General features: G+C 40.1%; 1 protein-coding gene across 8 annotated transcripts in view; it reads left to right on the forward strand.

The window, feature by feature from the left end:
* The window catches only part of elavl2 (ELAV like neuron-specific RNA binding protein 2), a 77360-nt gene that overhangs the window by 29197 nt on the left and 22149 nt on the right, over window positions 1-26014 (forward strand). For all 8 annotated transcript variants that reach the window (XM_041186163.1, XM_041186165.1, XM_041186167.1 and 5 more), the window contains one exon: window positions 20432-20585. In XM_041186163.1, the coding sequence (XP_041042097.1) occupies window positions 20432-20585 (154 nt within the window). The remainder of the gene's footprint in view (window positions 1-20431; window positions 20586-26014) is intronic.

Raw genomic sequence — 26014 nt, forward strand, 5'->3', positions numbered from 1 at the left:
TTACCTTCACATTATCTTCCAAAGCAACCTCATGTCGTCTTTTTGCCTTCCTGATTTCCTTTTTTAGTATTTTCTTACATTTTCTATACTCTACAAGTACCTCATTTGCTTTTTGTTGCCTATACCTGCTATACACCTCTTTTTCTTAACCAGATTGCCAATATCCCTTGAAAACCAAGTTTCCCTATGCCTGTTAACTTTACCTTTAATCCTGACAGGAATATGCAAACTCTGCACTTTCAAAATTTCGCCTTTGAATGCCTTCCACTTACTGAACACATCCTTGCCAGAAAACAACTTATACCAATCCACTCTTCCTAGATCCTTTCTCATTTCCACAAAATTGGCCTTTCTCCAATTTAGAATCTCAACTCGAGGACCAGACCTATCCTTATCCATAATTAGCTTAAAACTATTGACATTGTGGTCACTGGACCCAAAATGTTCACCTACACATACTTCTGTCACCTGACCTGTCTGGCTCTCTATTAGGAGATCAAGTATTGCATCCTCTCTCGTTGGTACCTCTATAAACTACCTCTACATACATTAATTCTTTAAATATTAGCCATTGCTTGTCCATTGCCGTTCCTTTTAATGAAGTTCCACAGCCTGTCTTAGCCAGCTCACGCCTCATACCTTCCTAGTTTCCTTGTTTAGATTTAGGACCCTAGCTTCAGATGGGACTACTTCACTTTCCCTCCTAATGGAGAATCCTGTCATGTTATGGTCACTGTTCCCTAAAGGGTCTCGCACAACAAGATGATTAAACAAAGCCGCCTTATTGCACAAATCCTTCATTGCACAATACCAATCTAGGATAGACTGTTCTAATTGGTTCCTCCACATACTGGTCTATTTTAAAAATTATATATCTTTATACACTGCAGGAATTCATCTGCCACAGTATTATTGATAATTTGGTTTTCCCAGTTTATAAGTAGATTAAAGCCACCCATGATTAGTGTAGCACCTTTGTTAGATGCATTTCTAATTTCCTGTTTAATGTCATCCCCTACCTTTTATCAGTACTGTTTGGAGTCCTGTAGACAACTCTCTTCCTTGTTGCTCCTTGGCTCCATCCAGACTGATTCTACATCTAGTTTTTCTGAGCCAATATCCCCTCTTGCTATTGCATCGATTTCATCCTAAACGCCACATCACCACCACCTCCTTCATTGCTAGTCCATCCTAAATATGGATTTATGAAAGGGAAATCAACGTTTGACAAACCTACTGGAGTTTTTTGAGGACCAGTGGATGTGGGATATTTGGATTTTCAGAAAGCTTTTGATAAAGTACCATATAAGAGGTTAATGTGCAAAATTAAAGCACATGGGTTTGGGAGTAATATATTGACATGGACTGAGAATTGGTTAGCAGACAGAAAACAGTAGGAATAAATGGGTCTTGGCTGGCGGTGACTAGTTGGGTACCGCAGGGATCAGTGTTTCGGCCCCAGCTATTCACAATATATATCAATGATTTAGACAAGGGAACCAAATACAATATTTCCAAGTTTGCTGATGACACACTTTATGGGGTGTGAGTGAGGGTGTTAGGAGGCAGGCGTCCGTCCATGCAATTTAGACATGTTGAGTGAGTAGATAAATACAAGGCAGATGCAGTATAATATGGATAAGTGTGATGTTTTTGACTTTGATAGAATGGTAGAGTATTATTTAAATGGTGATAGATTAGGGAATGTTCATGTACAGAAGGACCTGGGTACCATTGTTCACCAGTCACTGAAAGCAAGCATGTAGGTGCAGCAGGCAGTTAAGAAGATAAATGGTATGTTGGTCTTCATTGCAAGAGGATTTGAGTACAGGAGCAAGGATGTCTTACTGCAACTGTACTGGGCCTTGGTGAGACCACACCTGGAGCATTCTGTGCAATTTTGGTCTCCTTACCTAAGAGAGGATATAACTTGCCATCGAGGGAGTGCAGTGAAGATTCACCAGACTGATTCCTGGAATGGCAGGATTGTCGTATGAAGAGAGATTGGGTCGACTAGGTTTGTATTGACTGGAGTTTAGAATAATGAGAGGGGATCTCTTGAAACATAAAATTCTGACAGGGACAGATAGACTGGATGCAGGGATGATATTTGCTCTGGCTGGTGGCCTCGAACAAGAAGGTCACAGCCTTGGGATACAGGGCAGACCATTTAGGACTGAGCTGAGGAGAAACTACTTTTGGTGGTGAACCTATGGGATTCTCTACCACAGGCTAGGCTGTGGAGGCCAAGTCACTGAATATATTTAAGAAGGGAATGGATTTTTGGACACTCAAAGGCATCAAGGGGTATGGGGAGAGCGTTGGAGTACTGTGCTGAGATTGAGGATCAACCATTATCATATTGAATGGCGGAGCAGGCTCAAACATCCAAATGACCACCTGCTTTTATTTTCTATTTCTCTATTGGCACTTCCTGTTGGATTCTGGGTGCTGCACATTAATCTGCAGCCGTTCATCTGTGAGACATGAGGACTTGATCTTTATGGGGCATTTTAGAATCTATTGGTGGGGGTGGGGGTGTGTGTGTGGGTGGAGTACAAATCCAGGACCCCTAACTCTTGCAATGGTTTGGCAGAGTTTTTTTTGTTGTACTCCCAAGCTTCTAGTTAAATTATTATATAATTCCAACCCCTACTGATTGATAAATTAGCTGTGTATGATTTTTTTCATGCTGGTAATTTTCAGGCCAAAAGCTGACATGGAGTTGACCCCTCCTGTACGCAGTCTGGGAATTTATGAAGCTGGTTGCAAATATTCAGAGCCACTTAATTAGTTAGTATTTTGGTTGATGTAAAAAGCTTTTGCAAAGTAGTTGCAAGAGTTTTTTTCGGTTTTTACAAGCCCAAAATGGATCATCTCTATCGGATGTGTCTTGAATTAATTCCAATGACATTCTCTAATGCTCAGATCTTAACCCTACTTAACTTCACCTGCTCTTTGATCTCCTTTCCAAAAACACCTTATTACACAAGTGAAAGGTTCTCTTCTGATTCTGTCCTGCTGCTTGGATCTGTTTTGGTACTTGGTCAGAAGTAATGGCACCGCTGATGCCTACCTCTTGCTGAGCTGTCGCTTTTATTATAATAACCTGTAACTTTCCCCATTATCCAATTATGCTGTTGTAGATCTTCTGACCTAGATGAGTTTTGGCCACGTATACTTAATGGCGTGTTCTATCAATAGTGGTTATAATTCTGTCGCTTGTGTAGAAATAGTTCATAATATGACATCTGAGCTCTGAACTAAGTCAGTTGCTCTCTTGCTGTTTTTTTTTTTTTTGCACAATGTTTGGCTTTGCAACAAAGGAGAATCATCCTGCCTTGATGAACTTGTCCCACAGCTACTTAGCGCCTGTTTATCCTGTTACATAAAAAAACTAAAAAGGAAGTGGTAGGCTTTATAGTACCTGAATTGACTTTGCTATTCAATAAGATCATGGCTGATCTTCTACCTCATCTCTCTTCCTGCCATATCCCTTGTGTCCCTTAGTGTCCAAAAATGTATCAGTCTCTGACTTGAAATATACTCACCAACTGAGCACCCAGAGTCCTTTGATTCTAATGATTCACAAACCTGAGTGAAGAAATTTCTTCTCATCTCAGTCCTAAATAGCTGATCCCTTATCTTGATACTATTGCACCCAGTTCTAAACTGTACAGCCAGGGGCTATCTACCCTGTCAAGCCCTCATTTCTATACATTCAAATTAGATCAGCTCTCCTCCTAAACTTAGGCATATTTTACGCAATTACCTCATAAAGTGCTCTAACCTAAGGATTTAGTCTAGCGAATGTTGCTTGCACCTCTTATGAGGCAAGTACATCCTTCCTGAAGCAACCAGAACTGTACACAAATGCAAGTGATGTCTCATCAGAAGCTCTATATAATTACTGCTTGCTGGTTTGCACTCAACTCCCTTTGTATTAAAGACTACCATTTGGCTTCTTAATTTCTTTTTGTGCCTGTATCTTAACTTTTATTCATGTATAAAGGCACCCAAATCCGTGAAAAACAGCATTTATTAGACGCTCGGCTTTTTTAAAAGCTGCTTTTCTATTACTACCAAAATGGATCATTTACATTTTCCCCACATTATACTTTGGCAAGATGGCATATAATTTACCTTTACTCCTTTGTAACCTCATTATGTCCTTGTTCTTCCTGCTTTTCCACCTAGTTTTGTATTGTCAGCAAACATGGATACATTACACTCTCATTGACATTTATAAATAACTGAGGCCCAAGCTCTTTTTTGCAGCATCCAACTTGTTGCACCCTACCTACCTACCTGAAAATGACCGTTATTCCTACTGTTTTGTCTGTTAACCAAACCTGACGTGTTGTCCCCAATCCCGTGAGCCCTACTCTTGTGTGGCAACTTATTTCAAGCCTTTTGAAAATCAAAATACAGCATACTGCACCCATCACCTATCTGCTAGTTATACACTCAATCTCGATTATCAGGGGTGTGGAAAGAATAGATGGAGAGAAAATGTTCCTGCTTGTAAATGGATCGAGAACCAGAGGGCATAGTTTAAGCCTTTTACAAAAGAAGCAAATGCAAGGTGAGGAAAAAACTTTTACTCAGAGTATTTAGGGTTTGGAATGCAGTGCCTGGAAGTGTGGTGGAGGCAGGTTCAATCGAGGCATTCAAGAGGGCATTAAATGATTATTTGAATAGAAACAACGTGCAGGGTTATGAGGGAAGAAGGCAGGAGATTGGCACTTAAGTTAAAATGCTCAGAGCTGGTGCCAACACGATGGGCCAAATGGCTGCCTCCAAGACCGTAACAGTTCAGTCAAATTAATATTCTTAACTAGTTTGCCACTATCATACCACTTTTCCCTTTGTTTTTAATTCCTCAAGGGAATGTATGTTAATTGAGATTATGAATTATTTCTTAATGTTTGCCATTGCTTTTCTACCATCACATCTTTTAATCTAATTTCCCATTAGGCAACTTTTCCCTCATGCCTATGTAATTGGCCGCCTTTAAGTTTAAGACCAGTTTCAGACTTCACGTAACTCAAGCTCAGTGATATGAAGTTCATCATAATTGCTCTTCCCCAGATAGCCGTTTTACTTCAAGATTACTATTGTAGATGTCAGCTTATAAATTGACCTTCTGAAGCTTCAAAATCCCTCAAAATGGAGGTTGACTTTTTTTACACAAACATGAACCACCTGTTTGGGTGGTAGCCATTTTTATTGTTTGGCTGCTCTGTGTGGGAATGTCTTAGACTCCCAAGCATCTTCATAACACTATCACCTACTTGATCCCTTGCACCCAGTTATAAGGTACCAGTAAGTAAAATGAATGCTCGTGGGGTAAAACATTGAGGCAGACATTTCATAGCTTAATTGGGATTGTTTGGTGGGGGTGGGGTGGGGGGGTGGTGGTGTCAAAGCATATGTAGAAACATGATATTTGGTGCTGCTAAAATAGTGTCATCTGTATTCTGCAATTGGCAATTATTAATTATACCTGTCTCATTACACAATATTAGACTTAAAGCAGTTGGTTCTTTTTGTTCTAGAAAAATCAAACATTTCATGAACCTGACCTCCAGACTACTTCTGCCACTTTGGTTCGTCCAATCTGTATGAACATTAGAACCCCATCCCCCATTGTATAATCCTTGCTAATGGCACCTCTAATTTGCCAGTTTTTATACTCTATAACACTTTAACTATAAGGCCTATTAATTATTCTCTCCAGTGTTTTCTATCCTTGCTATTTCTTAGCTTCATCATAATAATTCTACACCCTTTTTTTTAATGGGCTAATATCCTTTCTCTCTGCTGTCTTATCTCATCCTTTTATAAAGGCTACCTCCTTTCCTATTCCATAATATCCTGAAATATTTAGATCTAAATATTTGAAAAGGACATGGCTGCAGAATGATCATACTATTAGATCAAGACCATTTCTCTTTATTTGTGCCATTAATCTGTCTTGTTATAATTGTGTGCATTCGGATCTACTCAACTTTTTAAACTTTTTCTGATATGGCTTTGAGTCACTAATCCCCCATTATCTTGGTAAAAGTTTGTCCTTGTCTAAGACGCTGCTTGATTTTTGACCTATATTGCTAGTCTGCTCTGCAATCTTGACTTTAGCTTTAACATGACCTCCCCTCACTTTGTTAAAGTCCTCTTTACTGCCCTGGTTATTTTATTCACCTGGACACTGGCCCTGCTCTAGTGAGATCCATCCTATTGGAAAAGCTCACATTTTCCCTATTGCTGGTGCCAGGACCTCATGAATTGAAACCCTTGCCTCATATTCCACTTTTTAAACTATGCATTTGGTGAATGCTTTGAATAGTTATACTGATATTAGCTTGAGGTTTTTAAAAATTTGGATCCTAGCTCTTCAGACTCCCCCAGCAGAACCTCTTTCCTATTTCCACCTAGTCATTGGTTCCTGTGTGAGCCATGATAGCTGGATCATTCGGTTCCTGCTTCAATTTCTTTAGCTGTAAGACGATGTCCTTGTTCTTATTCCTGACACTGGGCAAGGAACACTGCCTTTTGGGAGCTGCAGAGATCTGTAACTGTCTCCCTAATTTTACTTTTTAAAAAAAAAATAAATTTGTTCATGGAATCTGGGTGTTGTTGGCTCGGCCAGCATTTATTACCCACCCCTAATATTGTCTACCATGTTCCTTTTCACCCCTCCGCTTAAATGGCCTCGTTACCATGGTGTCATGGTTAATTTGCCCACCCTCCTTGCAAATTTGTTCTCGGTTAAACCCGCAGCAAGTACTTCATACCTGTTGGATATGGGTAAATCATAACTTGTCATATGGTGATGTGTAATATGAGAATCAATTGCTGTCTGTAACACTTGATGAATCTTACTGTGAAAATATATGTATATGTTCAAGGCTTCATTATAAAGGTTGAGATCAAAACTGTTATTAACACCTCAAAGGGGCCTAGCATTCAGCCATGATTGTGGCTTTTGATGTGATCGTTCCAACCACTTCAATTATTCCAATTGGGCCAAAAGACACTGCATCCAAGGTCTCCTTACCTGCTTGACTCAATCACATTCTCTTGTTCCCTGACCACTAATCAAATCTAAACCACTACCTAACCTAAGGGGTATGACACACACTCAGCTACACACTCCTGACAACATGTTTCAAGTGGTGGATCAAATGGCTTCTGCCCTCGAGCCTTTATATATCAAGGATGACCTCAGAGGTCACATGCCTATGGCCACATTGCACACAGGCACTTCTCCAAACATCCCCCTTTATTCATTTTTTTAAAGTACTGCTATTATCTTATGCAGTTGCAAGTCATGCACATGTGTGGTCTACAATGAAAACCATCATGCATGTATAGAAAACTGGTCATTCCAATCTGACCCACTTTCATCTCCTACACACAGTTCATGCACAATCCTTAAGCGTCCAGGTCTTCTAATGGTACATGTGTGTGTTGTTGGTTGGTTGTCTGGTTCTGCTCATTCCTGAGGTCATGTTGCCTCTGAGGAATTTTGTTGCCTTGGCAAGTATTGTGCCGTGGTAATTGTTGCCTTTTGAGGACTAGTTGATTTCCTTGTGGGGTTGGTGAACTTGCACCTTCCTCAGGAGCTGTCTGCTGTGAAGGAGCAGCTTCACCAGTTGTACCTAGGTCTGTGGTTACAACGATATAGTTGGTTGTTCACTTTCACATTGTACAATCATGGTGACAATTTGGCTACACAGGTCTCAAGTTGCCAAGTGGGCTGACATCTGATGTGTGTTGAATGTTTGCCAGAGCTGAGAATTAGAGCAAAGATTTTGGCAGTGAAATGTGGCTTTATGGTGTTTCACTTTGACTTTGTCACTTGCACCTGAGATTACGTCTGGTTTAAGTTGTTTTTTTTTTTAGCTACTGGAAAAGTACTTTGGGTGTGGCATGACAATAGTTGCTGAACTAGGCTGCTTTCCATGCCCTCAGGTGTGTTTCTCCAACCTAGGATTGTCTTGTACACATCTCTGCTCGATATACTTGGGTTTTTTTGATCCCTTTAGCATTTTTCACCATTACCTCGGCCTTCTATTTGACTGGGAATAGTGTGGCAATGTGTTGTAAGATTATGGGGTTTGGGGCCACAGAAACCTAAATAGGCAGTCAATTAGTCATAAGTAATTTTAAGATGGCTTATTAAACAACAGTTTAGATATGATTCATTAACTAATTAGACAGAAAAAAGTATATGACCCGTAATAGTTCAGAGCAGTTTACTGATCTCAGAGGGCAGACTACTTTTGATGCAGTGTGTTGATCTCATTATCCTCCTCCTTGTCCAGTCTGAAGAAGACAACTACTGACGAGTACTGCAACTTCACAAGGACTTCAGCACCTCTCGCCAAGATGGCCAGTATATGACCCCAGCAGGGCATGGTGCCTGAGTACTGGTTAATAGACTCTTTTTCAGGGGGCTGGCAGCTTGACCAGCGTTAGTGTCAATCACCTGTCAAACTATTCTGATCAATGGACACAGGCCCGGTACTTAATGGCAGGGTGGTTACCACCCCCTTGTGTCACCCAATTTGATCAGCTTTTTAGTTTACATTCTGCTGAGGATCATATGGTTCTTTCTAAACAACTGCATGGATAAGGGGATGCACAGGACACCATCTTAACAACTTAGGACAGTCAACATGAACTAAGTAACCGTGCCTGTTTCCACAGTGTTTTAAAAATTGCCTTTTCAGAAAGATTTTTAGACGATGTTATGTTATGCAGAAAATCTGTTTATTCAAGACCCCAATTTTAGTGCTGAATTCCTCACTTGTGAATTTAGGGCCATTGACGATCATCACAATGTTAGGAATGCCACAACAACTGAAGTGTACTTGTAGGCATTCCACAGTCTCTTTGGTGGTCATTGACGTCAGTTTGTCTAACTCCCAGTGTTCTGAATAATAGTGAATGGTAACAAGAGAGTTCCAAAGAGAGTGAAGGCGTCTATTCCAGGCTACATCCCTGGTCTGCCATGAGTGGCTCATGAGTTTGCTTAGCTTGTTGTTGATTACAAGCACTGTACTGACCGATTTATGGCCCGTTGCTTCTATTGTATCTCCACATCCATAGATCAGCAGGTCATCCATGATTGCTTCCATTCCTGGAAGATTATAGACTATCTCGTGTTGTTGGTGTTGAGGCTCTTCTGGAGCAAAAGAAATGCTAAAATGCTTGAGCGACCATCTGTATCTCCCAAATGGAATCCAGTTGGGAAACTGTTGCTTTCGTCCAAATTCACTTGCCAGTATCCATCCTTTGCATCTAGGGTAGTAAAGACTTTTTGTCTTAAGTGTGGCAAAATGTCGTCTTGACCCCATTCCAATGAGATCTCTTCAAAGCTTCATTGAAGCCCTTTGGATCTGTGCATACACTTAGTTTTCCTGGTTATTCCATTGTTACGCTGCTAATCCAGTCTGTGGGAGGTGTCATTTTCTTGATTACTGTCAACTTTTTGAGCTCCCCTATCTTTCCTTTCAGGCCGGACTTAAGGTCAGCTGGAACTCCCCTTGAAAGATGCTGAGTTGGTTCTCTCGCTTTTACCTACTTCAATATGATATTCACCAGGAAGACATTCAAGACCCATGAAAACATTTTTATAATTTATAAGGATTTGTTAGTCAGCAGGTTGCTTTATGCCTTGTGAAACTCTGCAAATCTTTTCTAGTACAAGGAGGGTTACCAATCCAGACATTTTTTTGATTAGTTTCAGCTGAGATGAGTGGATTTTGCTTCTGGTCTACTATTTGGAAATCTAAATCTTCATTCTTCTCATTACGTTGGGCCCTTGGCTTAGTTTGCCCTCTTGTTCCATCATTATAGCCTTAACTCTACCTTTGGCTTCATTTTTGGTCACCATCTTGAACAACTCCACACAGATCTGCGGAACTCATGTTGCACATAGGCACTGTTGCTATCTGACACTTCACAACTTGATGTTCCTTCTGCAGTCGTCATTTCAATAGTCAAACTATTTTTTCATTGACGTGAGGGTGCTGACCTGCTATTGGGTTCTTCATCTGACATTTCTCCAGCAATCCTCGTTATAGGCCTGCTTTGCTTTTCAGCGAAGCACTTGTGTGCCAAGTGATTCACTTCTTGCAGTTAAAGCACTGCTTTCTCCACACTGGACATGCTTCCTCTTTTCCTTTGGTGTCCTCTCAATATTTACATCCAGTACTTTGACCTTGATCTTTGTTGCCCCTTTTATAGTTCTTCCTTCATTCCATTGTTTTGTGCTTGGAAGGCCTAAACTGTCCCTCAGTCGGTTCTCCCGTTTGACCCCTTCAGAGCTTCTACACTATTTTGATAGTTTTCTTGGGAACAAGTTTCTCTTCTTTCAGCAAGCAGAATGTCTTATTCCTAACATGGTCTGAACTCCAACTGAAGGACGATCTGATCAAACTCTCAAGATTCAGCATCTCAATGTGTCTACATACTGATAACATTCATCCCCTCTTCCTGAGCTATGGTGTTGAACATGGAGGGTTTAAAGTGGGTCCTTAAAGGCCTCATTTCACAAGACTAGCTTTCCTGCTCAATAAGCTCTAGGGTGTATTCAAGCTTGAAGCAATCTCCCCAGCACTGATGAGGTGCTATTCATTTGTTCAAGTTCCTTGACTGGAAACATTTCCAGTTTATTTTCAAATCTGCTACCTCCTTAGGAACAGGTACAGGGATATTTGAAGCCATACTGACTTACCAGTGACCAATGCCCTGTACAAAGTTGCAGACTGAAGTTTGTTGTTCTCTGCTGTTTATTATAGCTTAAGAGAGCCAGCAGCTGTTAAAATCCACTCAGTTGCACACTACTGACACCATGTTTTAAGTGGTGGATCAGATGGCTTCTGCTGTCAAGCCTTTATACACCCAAGGAAGAGAGGCCATATGACTATGGCAAGCCTATGGCCACATTGTATAAAGGTGCATTCTAAATGGATAGTAAGGCAGATATTCTTTTGGTGGGATAGACCATATTTCTGTAAGTGAGTTAATCTAATCACTAGAGCTGTTTCATTTAATGCAAAAACTTACGTCAGACGAGAGAACAAAAGACTGATGTAACTTAGTCTCTCAAATCAATAAATGGTTTTGTGGTAAACTATCATCAAATAGGATTGTGTATGTGCTTTCACCCCTCACTACTTATAGAGGACATAAGCAGGATTGGAGGGTGGCAAATGTGACCCCACTTTTTTTTAAAAAAGAGGGAGAAAACATGGAATTACAGACCAGTTAGCCTAACATCAGTCGTAGGGAAAATCTAGAGTCTATAAAGGATGTGATAAATGGGCATTTAGAAAATATCAATGGGATTTGACACAATATGTTTTTTTGAAAGGTAAATCATGTTTGACAAATTTACTGGAGTTAACTAGCGGAACAGATAAGGGAGAACCAGTGAATGTGGTGTATTTGGATTTTCGGAAAGCTTTTGATAAAGTCCCACAAAAGGTTAGTGTGCAAAATTAAAGCACTTGGGATTGGGGTAATATTTTGGCACAGGTTGAGAATTGGTTAGCAGACAGGAAACAGTAGGAACAAATGGGTCATTTTCGGAATGGCAGGCGTTGACTAGTGGGGTACCATGGGGATCAGTGCTTGGGCCCCAGTTGTTCATAATATTAGGATGAAGAAGCCAAATATATTTCCAAGTTTGCTGATATGACACAACTAGGTGTGAGTGGTGAGGAGGATAAGAGGCTTAAAGGTGATTTAGATGAGTGAGTGGACAAATATGTGGTAGACACAGTATAACGTGGATAAGTGCAAAGTTATCTACTTCATTAGGAAAAGCAGAATGGCAGAGTATTATTTAAATGGTGATAGATTGGGAAATGTTGATATACAAAGGGATCTGGGTGCCCTTATGCACCAGTCAATGAAAGCAAGCATGCAGGTGCAGCAAGCAGTTAAGGCAAATGGTATGTTGGTCTTTATTGCGAGAGGACTTGAGCACAGAAACAAGGATGTCTTACTACAGCTATCCAGGGCATGGTGAGACCACACCTGGAGTATTGTGTGCATTTTTGGTCTCCTTACCTAAGGATATACTTGCCATCGAGGGAGTGCAGCGAAGGTTCACCAGACTGATTTGTGGGATAGCAAGATTGTCATGAGGAGAGATTGGGCCAACTGTTCACTGGAATTTAGAAGAATGAGGGGGGATCTCAATGCAATGTATAGAATTCTGATGTGGCTGGATAGACTAGATGCAGGGTTGAAGTTTCCTCTGGCTGGGGGTTCTGGAACAAGGGGTCTCGATCTCTGAGATACAGGGTAGGCCATTTAAGACTGAGTTGAGGAGAAACCCCTTAACTCAGGTGGTGAACCAGTGGAATTCTCTACCACAGGGCTGTGGAGGCCAAGCCACTGAATATATTTAAGAAGGAAATAGATTTCTAGACTTCAAAGGTTTCAAGGAGTATGGGGAGAGAGCGGTAGTATGACGTTGAGATAGCCGATTAGCCATGATCATGTTGAATGACAGCAGGTTGAAAGGGCCGAATGACCTATTTTCTGTATTCCTGTGTTTAATGTTTTTAGCATAACCTTTTTCTCCCTCACCCCAACACCCATTTGAAAGATGGGCTTCGTGATGACCCAAAATGAAACACTCCATGCTTAACATATTATTGCCAAAGGACTACTTGTATGCTTGAATTCAATCACCTTACCTAAAATTCCTGTAATTGCATGTCATCCTTCTTTCCTGGATTTACTTTTATTTTCCTAGCGTTTGATGGATATTGTCAATCACTAACCGCTGAATACAAAATAAATCATTACAAATTCAAGAGACAAACTTCGCAACTTACAATATAGCCTTTAAAAGAGAAAATGTCCCAATTATATTGCAAACTCTGCTTTAGGAGGAGATTGGGAAATTTGCTCATGATAAACCTATAGATATGGCAAATAGGGAGGGTGATACCAATTGACTATCCAAGGACATAGGTTAGCAGAATGGACAGGCGAGTGGCAGATCGAATTTAATACACAAGTGAGAGGTGATGCATTTTGATGTCTCAATTCTGAAGTGTGTGGGGGGACCGGGGAGGGGCTCTGGAGGGCACTCGTGTGCAGGGACTGGGGGGAGGTAGCAGCAAATGTTGAGAGTAATTGGCAAAGCATATGGGATCTTGGGCTTCATAAATAGAGGTGTCAGTACAAAAGCAGTGAGGTTGTGTTGAACCTTTATAAACGGCTGGTTAGGCCACCATGATTGTGCCTAGTTCGGGTCATCACACTTTAGGAAGAATGTGAGTCCTTGAACCTCTAGAGGTGATTTGCTATAATGTCTCCAGGGATGAAGTAATTTAGTTGCAAGGTTAGGTTCGAGCAGGTGTACAACATTGGCAGTTTTGCATCAGGTAGATGAAGAAAAGCTGTTCTCATTAGCTATTGGTACAAGAACTAGGGAACACAGGTAAAAGGTTTTGAGCAAGAGATACAAGTTGGATGTGAGGAACTTTTTAAAGCATGGTGATGACCAGGAGCCTGCTGCCAACAGAGAAGATTGGTAATTTTAAAAGGGAAATGGATGAACACTTGAAGGAAATAAACTAGCAGACCCGCAAGATCAGCAGGGGAATGGGACTGAATGAATGGATTTCTCAATAGCTGCATGGATTTAGTGGGCTGAATGGTCTCCTGTGCTGTTATGACCCTTTTATGAAGCAAAAGCTTGGCTGAAAAATTGATTTTTAGACTAATGAGGTGGAGGTGAAGAGGTCTAGGGTGGAAGTTTTAGAAGTGCTAATACAACTGAAGATTTTACAATAAGGGAAATGAAGGCCAAAATCGGAAGCACTGATGGAATGGAGAAAAGCTGTGGTCGTGAACAGGAATTTCCAACTTGATAATATCAGGATGGCTTCTCCTTATTGCTATTGTGGAACCTTGCTCTTTGCAAATCTGCTGTTTGTTTTACAGAAGTTGTAAAACGCATTGCCATTGAAGTACATTGAAATATTGAAGATCTAGAAAGAGTTATATAATTTAAATTTTTTTAACGCTTGGGAATATATTTTGTGTTCGAAACTAGGAACACCAGTAACATTTCCATTTGGAGTTCTCCACTTTTTGGCATTTTGTGTTTAGATTGCTTTGATGCCTTTTGAGCTTGAAATTCACTTGGGGCTGTATAAATCTTGACTTTATACAGAAAGCTTTAAATGAAAGAACTATTGAATTTTAACCATTTCCTGCAGAACATTTAAAATGTGATCTTTTTTCCGTATGGCAAGTAATGATCCAAAAGAGGATTTTTAAAGTCCTGGGAGAATGTAAACATTCACGTTGGAGCATTGCTGGTTTAAAGGCTTGGATAGCGAACAGCTGCTTTGACTCTCGGGTAGCTTCAGGTGTCCTTTGGTGCTGTGAAATGAACTGTCAGAATAAAAGGAGGCTTAGTTTTGCTTTCCATTTGTAAAATTTGAAGGAAAAACCATATCCTAAAACATTGCTCAATTATCTTGAACCACCTTCTTTAGTGTAGAAATGCTTACATTGCAGTAGCTTTCTAATTTTTCACCCTGCACAGCAATTTTTAAACAAGTTCCCTTCAAAGCCATCCTAGGAAAGGTGTCATGTATTACATCAGCAAATCTTGGTTTATCAAATTGTGTACTTGTAGAATGGCCTTACATGTTTAAAATTACGATTGTGGATGTATTTGGAAGTACAAGAATAAATCAATTTCAAAACGTCCTAGTGCAAGTGAGTTGAATAGAGCTCTGGAACGTTTTGGAATGTACTTAATTTCTCAAACTGGATCTAACCCAAACAATTCAATTGCGTCTAAAATTTAACACTCTCAAAAGGGATGTGTAGTATTTGTTTGAATTTGGTGTGAAAACTGTTAAATTGCCAATTTTGTTTTCTAATATTCTGTGGTTGAGCAGTGATTTTTGTGGGTGGGGGGGTGGGGTGGAGGGAGGGAGGAGGAGCTAGGTATTTTTGGAGTTTCTACAGAAGCCATCCTGGGGTGTCTGCCTTCACTCTTTGGAACGTTTCCTGGGTGGCTTGTCCTCCATTTTTCCACCTGGTAATCTTGGCTCATTATGTAATTTACATCCAAAAGATCTTTCCTTTCTGTGTAATCTTGTGTTTCATAAGCCTGTTTTTCTTGTGCTGCAGGCAGTTCCTACAAAGACTTCACTTTGTAGTATTTCAAATGTTGTAAAGCCATTATTCCTCAAACATGCTTTTTGTTTTAAAACATTTTGGTTGAGAGCCCTAACTTAATCTTGGCCAGTCTGTTCTCCATTTTGGTTTCCAACAAAATTGAGGATTCTTTAACTTTCCCATGATCGTTCTTTTCTGTTCATGAGCATTGCGTGAGACCCAGAATTGTGAAGTTTGTCTGTGGTGACCCATGTAGCCTTTTTCTCAAAAGAGATCATGCATTTGTAAACTCCAGCCGTTCCATCATTTCTTTACCAGTTTTTTTTCTTATTGTCTGGGGAGGTGCTGGAAATCTTGGCACTTCTACCATCTCCAGCTCATCTTCACTCACTGGATTCAAGTTAGCAGAGTTACTAAAATGTAAATCAGTAACTGAGCCTTAGCAAGCAGTGAATACTGGCACCTGTCAAAGCTGGTCCAGTTAATTATTGTGGCTTTTCCTTACTGCTAACATTGTATTGTGGACTGCTAACATTTTATTATTTTATAAAAACAAAAAAACTGCGGATGCTGGAAATCCAAAACAAAAACAGAATTACCTGGAAAAACTCAGCAGGTCTGGCTGCCAGACCTGCTGAGTATTTCCAGGTAATTCTGTTTTTGTTTTGGATTTCCAGCATCCGCAGTTTTTTTGTTTTTATAAAATAATAAAATGGGTCATGAGGACTCGAAACGTCAACTCTTCTTCTCCGCCAATGCTGCCAGACCTGCTGAGTTTTTCCTGGTAATTCTGTTTTTGTTTTTTATTATTTTATTATGGTTGTAATGTTCTCTAATTGTTGACATTTCCTTAGCTCTTACAAACTTCTTGTTTGCCTAGCCTTTTTCCAGGTAATTCTGTTTTTCTCTTGGATTCAGATTGACTGGTCTCCCAAATGCAGATCCTATGTCCTTTTACTATCAACAGTTAAATTATTGTCCAACATTTTAGATGTGAGATAACATCATTTGGAGCTGTAACTATGAAATCCTTTGTAAAATTAATTTGATATTGCAATCTTGTAGCACCATATGTGGTTCTCCAGTCTTCTGAAGTAGACTGATTTCTCTTTCTAGTGAGAAGGTCAAATATAAATCATCAAATGAGTTTGTTTACAATCTATTCATGCATCAATTGTAAATGTTTTATTCATCAGGAATTTAATTCAGTTACATGCCTGCATGCCTTGTAATAAATTTAAAAATAATCACTGTTAAAGAGCTAATATAACTTCCCAGCTAATAATTTCTCTGACCCTGACTAGCTCTATATTGACGACATATTGGATTATTCAGTTGCTAAATATTCCAAGCTGTCTTTCTGGATTGACCTGATAATTAAACTGGCTTCAAGACCCTAAAAACTTCTGATGACTGAGCAAAATGGGAGACATTCTATACCAAATAAATGAATGGTAGCTAAAATAGCAGTACTGCTGTGGAAGAGCAGAGGGATTTAGGTGTGCAGGTTCACAGGACGTTAAACGCAGGTTGATTGGCTTTATTTCTGAAGAGCACCCTCCATGAAATTCTGGATTATATCACTGGGTGTAGAATGAAAAGCAGAAGTTATATTAAATTTGCAGAACCGTGGTTAGACTAAACTTGCTGTATATGTACATTTCTAGTCTCCATATTATAAAAAGGATAATAGAAGACACTGCAGAAATGATGCAAGAACTGAAGGGTTATACTAACTGGGAAAGACTGAACAGACTGGGGCTCTTTTTCTGAAAAGAGGATATTTGACATTACTCAGAGGATTAGGGTTATGGAAGGGCGTAATAGGGTAGACATAGATGATTCCACTTCCCCACTGGGGGCAGAAACAAAATCGGGGCTATAAATACGTTAGTCATCTAATAATGGGGAATTTGGGAAAAACTCTTACTCCATGATTAAAAATGTACAACAAAAAAGTAGTAATAAAGATAAGTAGCATAGATGTATTTAAGGGTAAGCTGGATATGCATGAGGGAAGAATGAATGGATATGTTGTTGGGGTTAGATGAAGCGTTAGCGGGAACTTATATGGAGCTTAAGCCTGGACATATTGGGATGATTGGTCTCTCTGATGTAAATACTATGATAAAAGTTAAAGGAGTTTGAGTATATAAGATATTAAGACCTCATTTAGAGGACTGTGCAGATTTGGATCCAAACTATAGGGCCAGTATTAAGACTTTAGAAAAGATAAAAAGAGATTTACCAGGATGCTTCTTGACATGATTGACAAAACCATGCAGATGAGAGAAAGATGGAGCTAGGTCTATAGCAGAACCCTTGTAATTGAGTATTGAATGAGTGCGAGGAATTTAAAACTGTCTGTAAGATACTAATTAGTGCAGCTATGCAATTTGCTATTAGTGATTTAAGAAAGAAACTCCTGGGGCTGAATAGTAAGATTGGCTAGATGGATGAATTGATATGGGAACAGGAACGGTAAATGCATTTGCACTTGGGTAGAGGATAAATGCTGACTGGGCCAAATGGCCCAACTCTTTTATGTATGATATTCAATCTAGATAGATGTTTTGTTTAAACTCTGATCCTTATTCCTAGCAATGTGACTATCCAGTAAGCTTAATTCAATATAACATCCTTCAATGGCCAAGTTTGAGAAATTCCAAAATTGCTACAATGAAGGTCCTTGGGTAAGTTGGGTTTCTTTCAATAGAAGATATATCAAGTCTCTCGTATAGTTGTACTGCACAGAATGCTAATGTCCATTGCACTATCTATTGCGCTTCTGACTGCTAGCTGAAGCTGCAGAACTCATTATTATAGAATGTTAGAATTTTTAGTATAAATGGGTGAGTTCTTCTGGTGAGCTGGTCAATATTTATCCCTCAACCAAAACAGATGGAAGTGACCAGTTGCATTCAGCTATTTGGGTGACCTTGCTGTATGGAGATATTTAACATCACTGTCTATACTTCAAAAATGATTCGTTGGCTGTGAAATGCTTAGAGATGGCCTGATACTATAAAAGATGCTGCAAATTAGCTTGTCTCTTTTTCATCCTGTGTGAATCTTCTCATTTGTTCTACATGGTTTCTATCCTTTTTTTTTGTGTGGAGCAGGAGTTGGATCTTCTTTGAAGTTTGTAACTTTTATCCTTTGGTTTTAACTTGTGATTAAAATGTTTTTGAGTTCTTAAACCCATTTAAATGCAACTTTTATAAGGATTTAGATGTTTGATATTCAATTCTATTAACTATTTCTGATAAAGCAGCATGTGCCAGCCTCAAGCAGGACCTGGACAGCATCTAGCCTTGGGCTGAAACATGGTTAGGTAACAATTGTGCTATGTGTGCCAGCCAACCAGTGATCATTTTGAACAAAATCCCTGTGAATTTTCCCTATCTGCATTGGCACTAGCATCTCTCGCTTTCCACCAACATCCTGGGAAGTTGCCCTTGGCCATAAATTTAACCGGATTAGATGCATGTGGCAGCAAGATCAGGGCTGGGGCTCCATACTGTGCAGTGACTGGCTCATGACTGCTGCTTCGTTTCTTAGATTCCTTGCCCCTCACTATTATAGGCACTTCATTATCTCTCAGACTGTTGTGGTTTAAGACCCACAACCACCATCTTTCACCCCAGCCCAACTAGGGATGGGCGTTGCCAAGTGTTGCCCCCATCAAGAGAATAAAAATCAGTGCTTTCATGCAGCAACAATTAAAGTTAAACTTAATTTGCTTAAATGATATCTTGGCTACTTTCCAAAATTATTTCAGGGCTGAGCTAGTGCTAGATTCCAAATGAACACTACCTGATGAGTAAATTTTAAAGCTGATCTGTGTTAAGATGTGTGATCAAGATTTTCTTAAGATTTCTGCAGATTTGTATAAAATGAATATATAGGATCACAACTTTTGTCCGAGGCTTTTGATGCTTTCTTTTTTAACCAGCAAGTTCTCTTCAGGACTGCATGGCCAGGACTTTTATTCTCATTTCAATTTAAGTTGTCGGCAGTACTGTTTAGACTGAAATTTATTTTGTATAGAGTAACACTAGTTAATTAGGAAGTCTGAGAACTTTGGGGTCTGTTTATCAACTTGAATATGTCTGAATTAGACCAAAATTGGAAATTAGGCTGTAGATTCGCAATATCACTCACTGTTCTGTACTGTCATGTATTTAAACTTTGGACCCTTGTGGCACTGTACCTAGTTCAACTTGTGTAGTAGCAATATGTCTGGGCACCTTTGTTAAATGTTGGGATGGCTGACAGTGCTAACTTTTGAGTGTCTAAACCATTCAAGGGAATTACTTTTATAATCATCTGTTATGGCACAAAATGTCACTTTAAATTCTTTTGTCCATTTTCTTCCTTTTGTGGAGTCAACTTGGTTCCATTTGGTTGAAAAATCCAAACACGTTGAAGAATAAAGTAGTATATGAGACCCAGTTGGGATAGATTTTGTTCAATTCGGTATCTGACATCTGTTTCAGTTTCTTGGAAATTGGACTGGTGATGGGAAAGCAGTCAAAATCTGCATTATTAGTCTTGCATAAAATTGGAAGGGCTGCTGATGGGATGTACATAGTTTTGGCAGTTCACAGAACCAGATTGTGGCTAGATGAGTAAATTTCAGTGACATGTAAAAAGGAATGCATGGTTTCACAACATGTGCTATGTCCATTAATCACAGCATTGGCTTGGATCTAAATGTGGAAGTTACATTTGCTGTACAATACACCAAACTCAGGCATTTTCAGGTAGACCTTGTATTATCTGCATTAGCTTAACTAGTTGTTGCATTTATTCGAGGGGAAAGTAAATCATTGTCTCAGACTAAAGGAATTCTTGTTTGCACCAAAACTTCCTATCCAAATGCATCCTGTGTGGGGGGTCTCAATTGACTGGAACATTAAGTCTGTTTGATGCTGCCAGATCTATTGAGTATTTCCAGCATCTGCAATATTTTTCTTTTGCACCAATTGTTTGAAGTCTGATTAAAATCAGAAAAAAGCTGGAAAAATGGGTTGGATCAACCCCAAGTCATTCTTTGATATCACCCCAAGTAGAACTAACCAGTCTTGTACAATGTCATACTGAGATGTCAATGTTTCAAATGCAATAAATATTTGTTTTCAGGATCTGTTACTTAATATCTTAATGTACCTCCCACTTATAAAAGATATGACAGATTTTTCACCTGAAAAATATTTTGTCTTTGTAAGCTTATTAACAAAATTGTTTCCTTCAGGTTTCTTATGCCCGTCCCAGTTCTGCTTCCATCAGAGATGCAAATTTGTATGTCAGCGGACTCCCGAAAACCATGTCCCAAAAGGAACTGGAACAGCTTTTCACCCAATATGGACGCATAATTACCTCAAGGATTCTTGTGGACCAGGTCACTGGTAAGTATGTGGCCACTGTTTTGTACATCTTTTTAAGACTAGGAGTTGTGCAATTCTTCAGTTCCTACTATCTTCCCTCCAGGATTTGTCAAAGGTTGAGATATGTGGGCCAGAAAATGTAATTTTCTGCTGGAATTGTTCATAAATATGTATGTGCAAAAATAGATTTAAGAGCTCACACTGACTTGAGTCATTTCCCACCCTGGAGGTGCAAGTTTGAACTGTGCTTTCACAGCTGGTGAAGTAATAAATTTAAAGCGGTTATAATCTTTATTTCAAACCTGCTATGGAGGATAGAGTACTAATCCTTATTGTGTTGCTAATGTGTTTTTAAAATTAAGCAGGAATGTAAAGCAAAATCTTAAATGCTTAAAAATGGGACTTGTACTCGTTAACAACAAATGTGTTTTCAAGGTAGCTTTATGTGGTAATAGCACGTCTGGATAGTGCAGATAGGTACTGTTGTGTGAAGCCTCGAACTTGGATTTGATTGGCAAACAAAATCATTTATCATGCTGCAATGCACATGAGAGGGGAGAGGAATGTTCTTCAAATTGTAACTATCTTTCAGGTGTTGAAATCTTCAAATCTGGGTGAAAAGTGGATTGAGCTATAATTTTTCTTCTATGCCATATATGCTGTTTGGCTAAGTTTTTATTAATTTGAGCATCATAACTAGGTGGTATTCTCATTTATTTGATATTGAGACTGGCCTTACTCATTAGCAAATAATTTTGAGATGTGGTCTTCTGTGTGCCCCAATTCCTTCTGTAATTGGGTAGTTTTCATGGTGTAATCTGATTTGCCTGTGATCATGGGTTCTGTCTAGTGGAAAGGATCCCCCATCCTTTAGCTCAGCCCAGCTTTTGTCAAGCGCCATGTTCAGTGAAAATTTGCACTTAAACTAGCAGGAAAACAGTGGTTTATTAGGAGAGAAAATATATTATGTAACATACAAAATAGTGCAGCAAAGAGATTTATTTTGGTATTGCTTGTTTTAAGTTTCTACAGGAAGTTAGTTGGCAAGTAAGGCTGTTGCATCCAGGAGTAGGCCATTCCACTCCTCAAGCCTTCAATAGCTCCATCTCCCTGCCTTGGTTGCATATCCTTTTAAACCCTGGCATAGCAAAAGATTTAAATCTTGAATTTAAAAATTAATAATTGAGCTAGCATCTATTACTTATTTGGTGGAAAAGTTCCACGCTACCACCTTCTGTGTGAAGTATTTCTCCACTTTCTTCCCTTCTGAAAATTAAGTTTATTTCCGCTTGTCCTTGAGGCTCCAACTAGCAGAAATAAATAATTTTATTTTTCCTATCAATTCCTTCCAAAATCCTGAAACACTCAAATCATCCCTTGGTTTTCTGGCAATGTTTTTGATGAATCTGTGTAGTCCTTCCAAGGCCTGTATATTCTCTCTAAAAATACAGCACCCAGAACCATGCAAAGCACTCCAGGTGGAGTCTAACCTGCCAGAGCTTCTGTTTTGGTGTGGCAAAACTTCCTCCCCCGTGGGTGTGGCAAAACTTCCTCCCCCGTGGGTGTGGCAAAACTTCCTCCCCCGTGGGTGTGGCAAAACTTCCTCCCCCGTGGGTGTGGCAAAACTTCCTCCCCCGTGGGTGTGGCAAAACTTCCTCCCCCGTGGGTGTGGCAAAACTTCCTCCCCCGTGGGTGTGGCAAAACTTCCTCCCCCGTGGGTGTGGCAAAACTTCCTCCCCCGTGGGTGTGGCAAAACTTCCTCCCCCGTGGGTGTGGCAAAACTTCCTCCCCCGTGGGTGTGGCAAAACTTCCTCCCCCGTGGGTGTGGCAAAACTTCCTCCCCCGTGGGTGTGGCAAAACTTCCTCCCCCGTGGGTGTGGCAAAACTTCCTCCCCCGTGGTGTTTGTCGACATTCACCATTTTAAAAAAAATATATTTGGTCTTTCCATCCAAAATGAATGAACTTTCACTTGGCTGTGTTGAAATCCATCTGCCACAATTTGCTTATTCTAATCTATCGACGCTTCTTTATAATTTTGATGATATCTGTACCACTTATGCCACCAATGTTTATCAGCAAACTTGCATATGTGCTCTATTACATTAGTTAAGTCATTGGGGCCCTATCAGAGATCCTATTCACCACCAGTCACTTCCTCCCAATTTGAGGACAGACCATAATCCTTATTCTCATTGTTAGGAGATTGGTTGGGTGTAAATAAATGCGTGTATGAGCTTTAATTTTAGCTAACATTTTGATGTGGAGCCTTATTTAAAGCCTTCTAGAAGTCCATAATGTGAACATTTCCCTAGTCACCTATTGGTTACCTTTTCATAAATTTCAGCTAAGTCTAAGCTAAGTTTGTTAAACTAAAGCATTGCATTTCCCTCGCTTTTTTCCATCTTTGGGATAGGAGTCTTTCGGCCCTGGGATTTGTCAGGCTTCAGTACATTTTTTTTAAATCTAATATAGTTTCTTGCTTACAATTTGAGCTCTAGTCCATGTCCCATTATTAGTTTTTGTGACTGACAGAAGTAGAAACCTAGTTGCAATGTTATTGTTATCTGTATAAGGCCTGCATTACTGAAGGAGTCCATGCCCATATGCAGCAAAACCCGGATAGCATTCCAGCTTGGGCTGATGTGTAGCATGAATAGTGCCAGACAATGACCATCTTCAACTAGAGAGAATCCAACCATCTCCCCAGGACAATCAATGGCATTACCATTGCTGAATCCCCCACTATCAACACCTGGGGTTACCATTGACTAGAAACTGAACTGGACCAGCTAAATATATACTATGGCTACAAGAGCAAGTCAGAGGCAGGGAATTCTGTGGTGAGTGGCTTGTGTTCTGAATCCCCAAAGCCTGTCCAACATAAACAACCTATAAGTCAGGAGTGTGATGCAATGCTCCTCACCTTGCCTGGATGATTGCAGCTCCAATAACACTCAAAGCTGACACCATCCCAGACAAAGCAGTCTGCTTGATCAGCATCCTGTCCACCACATTACACCCACTCCCTCCACCACTGACTCATGGTGGCAGCAGTGTGTACCATCTGCACTTTGCACTGCACAACTCACCAAGGCTCTTGACAGCACCTTTCAAACCTGTGTCCTCTTAACACCTGGAAGGACAGGGGCAGCAGATGCATGGGAGCATGCCATTTGCAAGTTCCCCTCCAACCCCCACATTATCCTGACTTGGAACCATTGTTGGAGCTATATAGCTGTGTCCTAACTGTTGCTGGGTCAAAATCGTGATATTCCTTTCCTAATAGTATTGTGGGTGTGCCTACATCACATGGACTGCAGTGGTTCAAGAAGGTGGCTCACCACCACCACCTTGAGGGCAATTAGGGAGGGGCAAGCAATGCTGGCCTAGCCAGTGATGTCTGCATCCTGTGAAAGAATGAAAAAAAATATTCTTGACTGCCCATTTTGTGCATAATTAAGAAACATTAAGCTTGTTACCTGTGGCAGTTTTTCTCATTGCTTTTTTTAAGCTTGTTTTGTCTGTCTTGCTGCTGTTGATCTTCTCCAGTCCCCTGAAGTTGTACTAATTTTCACTGCTATTTCCTGTATTTCATTCTTTCTTTCTCTCTTCCTCTCTTCCTCCCCACATCACATTTTGCTTCGTTTACAAATCACTTTAAATCTGTGTCCTCTGGTTCTCGATCCTTTTACGAGCAGGAACAGTTTCTTCCTACCTACTCTATCCAGCCCCTTCGTGACTTTGAAAACTTCTGTCAAGTCTTAGCTTTCCCTCCATGGAGAACAATCCCAAGTTCTTAAATCTAATTGTCTCATCCCTGGAACTATTTTTGCAAACCTCTTCTGCTTACTCTCTAATGCGTCCACATCCATCCTAAATTGTGGCACCCAGAACTGTACACTACTCCAGCTGAGGTCTAACTATTGTCCTATACAAGTTCAGCATAATCTCTGTCATACTCTGTCCGACTTAATCAGGCACACAGTCTCCTGGGCTTTATTAACTGCTCTCCCCACCTGTCCTGCCATCTTTAATGACTTGTGCACATACACAGCCAGGTTCTCCACCACCCCCCACTTCATACCCTTCAGTGTTGTACCCCTTATTTTATATTGTGTCTCCATGCCCTTCCTCCTAAAATGAATCCCCTCAGTTCTCTGCATTGAACTTCATCTGCCCACCCTACCAACTTATCTAAAGTTCTACACTGTCCTCGGTTTACAATGCTTCCAAGTTTTGTCTCATATACAAACTTTGAAATTGGCCCCTGCACACCAAGATGTAGATCATTAATATATTATCAGGAAAAGCAAGGGTCTCGATACCAACCCCTGGGGAACTCCACTACAAACATTTCTCCAGCCCGAATAATATCCATCAACCATTACTCGCTGTTTCCCAATACCTAGCCAATTTTGTATCCATGTTGCTACTGTCCCTTTTATTCCATGAGCCATAACTTTTCTCAAGCCTGTCATGAGGCACGATATCAAATGCCTTTTGGACGTCCATGTACATCAACAGCATTACCCTCCTCAACTCTGTTACCTCTCCCAAAAAAAACTCATGTTAGTTAAACACAATTTTTCCTTAAATCCATGGCTGGCTTTTCCTAACTAACCCACATTTTTCCATATGACTATTGATTCTATTCCAAATAATCGTTTCCAGAAACTTCCCCACCACCGAAATTAAACTGACTGGCTTGAAATTGCTGGGACAATCATTAGAGCTTTTTTTTTTGACCAAGGGCATAATATTTACACTTCTCCTCTGGCACTTCCTGAATCCAGGGAAGACAATGATTAAGACCAATGTCCCTGTAATTTCCATTCTTTCTTCATATCCTTGGATGAGTCTCACCTGGTCCTGGTGCCTTGTAAAATTTAAGTACTGACAGTTTATCCAGCACTTCCTCCTTATCAATTTTAAACCCTTCTAGTGACAGAGTTTCCTCCTCTGTCACCATGGCCTTGGTTACCCACTTTGGCAGGAAAGATGGGGTAGCAGAATTTTTTTAAAAAAGGGTGGGAAACTGGGTAATGCTTTTCAGAGTGACCTTAATCTCCTTAGACATTAAGTTTAAAATGCAGGTACAGCAATTTGGCCTTTACAGCCTTTATTACAAAGTGATTTGGAGTAGAAAAGTAAAGAAGTCTTACTGCATTTGGCCTGCGTACAATTTCCTAAGGAAGGACATGTTTTCCTTAGAGGGAGTGATTCCTGGGATGATGGAATTGTCCTGAGGGGAGAGAGTAGACTCAGTCAGTAGAGTTTTGAAGCACATGAACTAATATTTTATTATTTTGTGGGCATCGCTGGCAAGGCCATCCCTAAATGCTCTTGAACTGACCTTGCTCATTTCAGAGGGAAGTTCAGAGTGAACTACATTGTTGTAGGTCTAGGGTCACATGGAAAGTAAGGATGGTAGATTTCATTCCCTAAAGGA

Source organism: Carcharodon carcharias, chromosome 4 (genome assembly GCF_017639515.1).
Source record: "Carcharodon carcharias isolate sCarCar2 chromosome 4, sCarCar2.pri, whole genome shotgun sequence".
NCBI lineage: Eukaryota > Metazoa > Chordata > Chondrichthyes > Lamniformes > Lamnidae > Carcharodon > Carcharodon carcharias.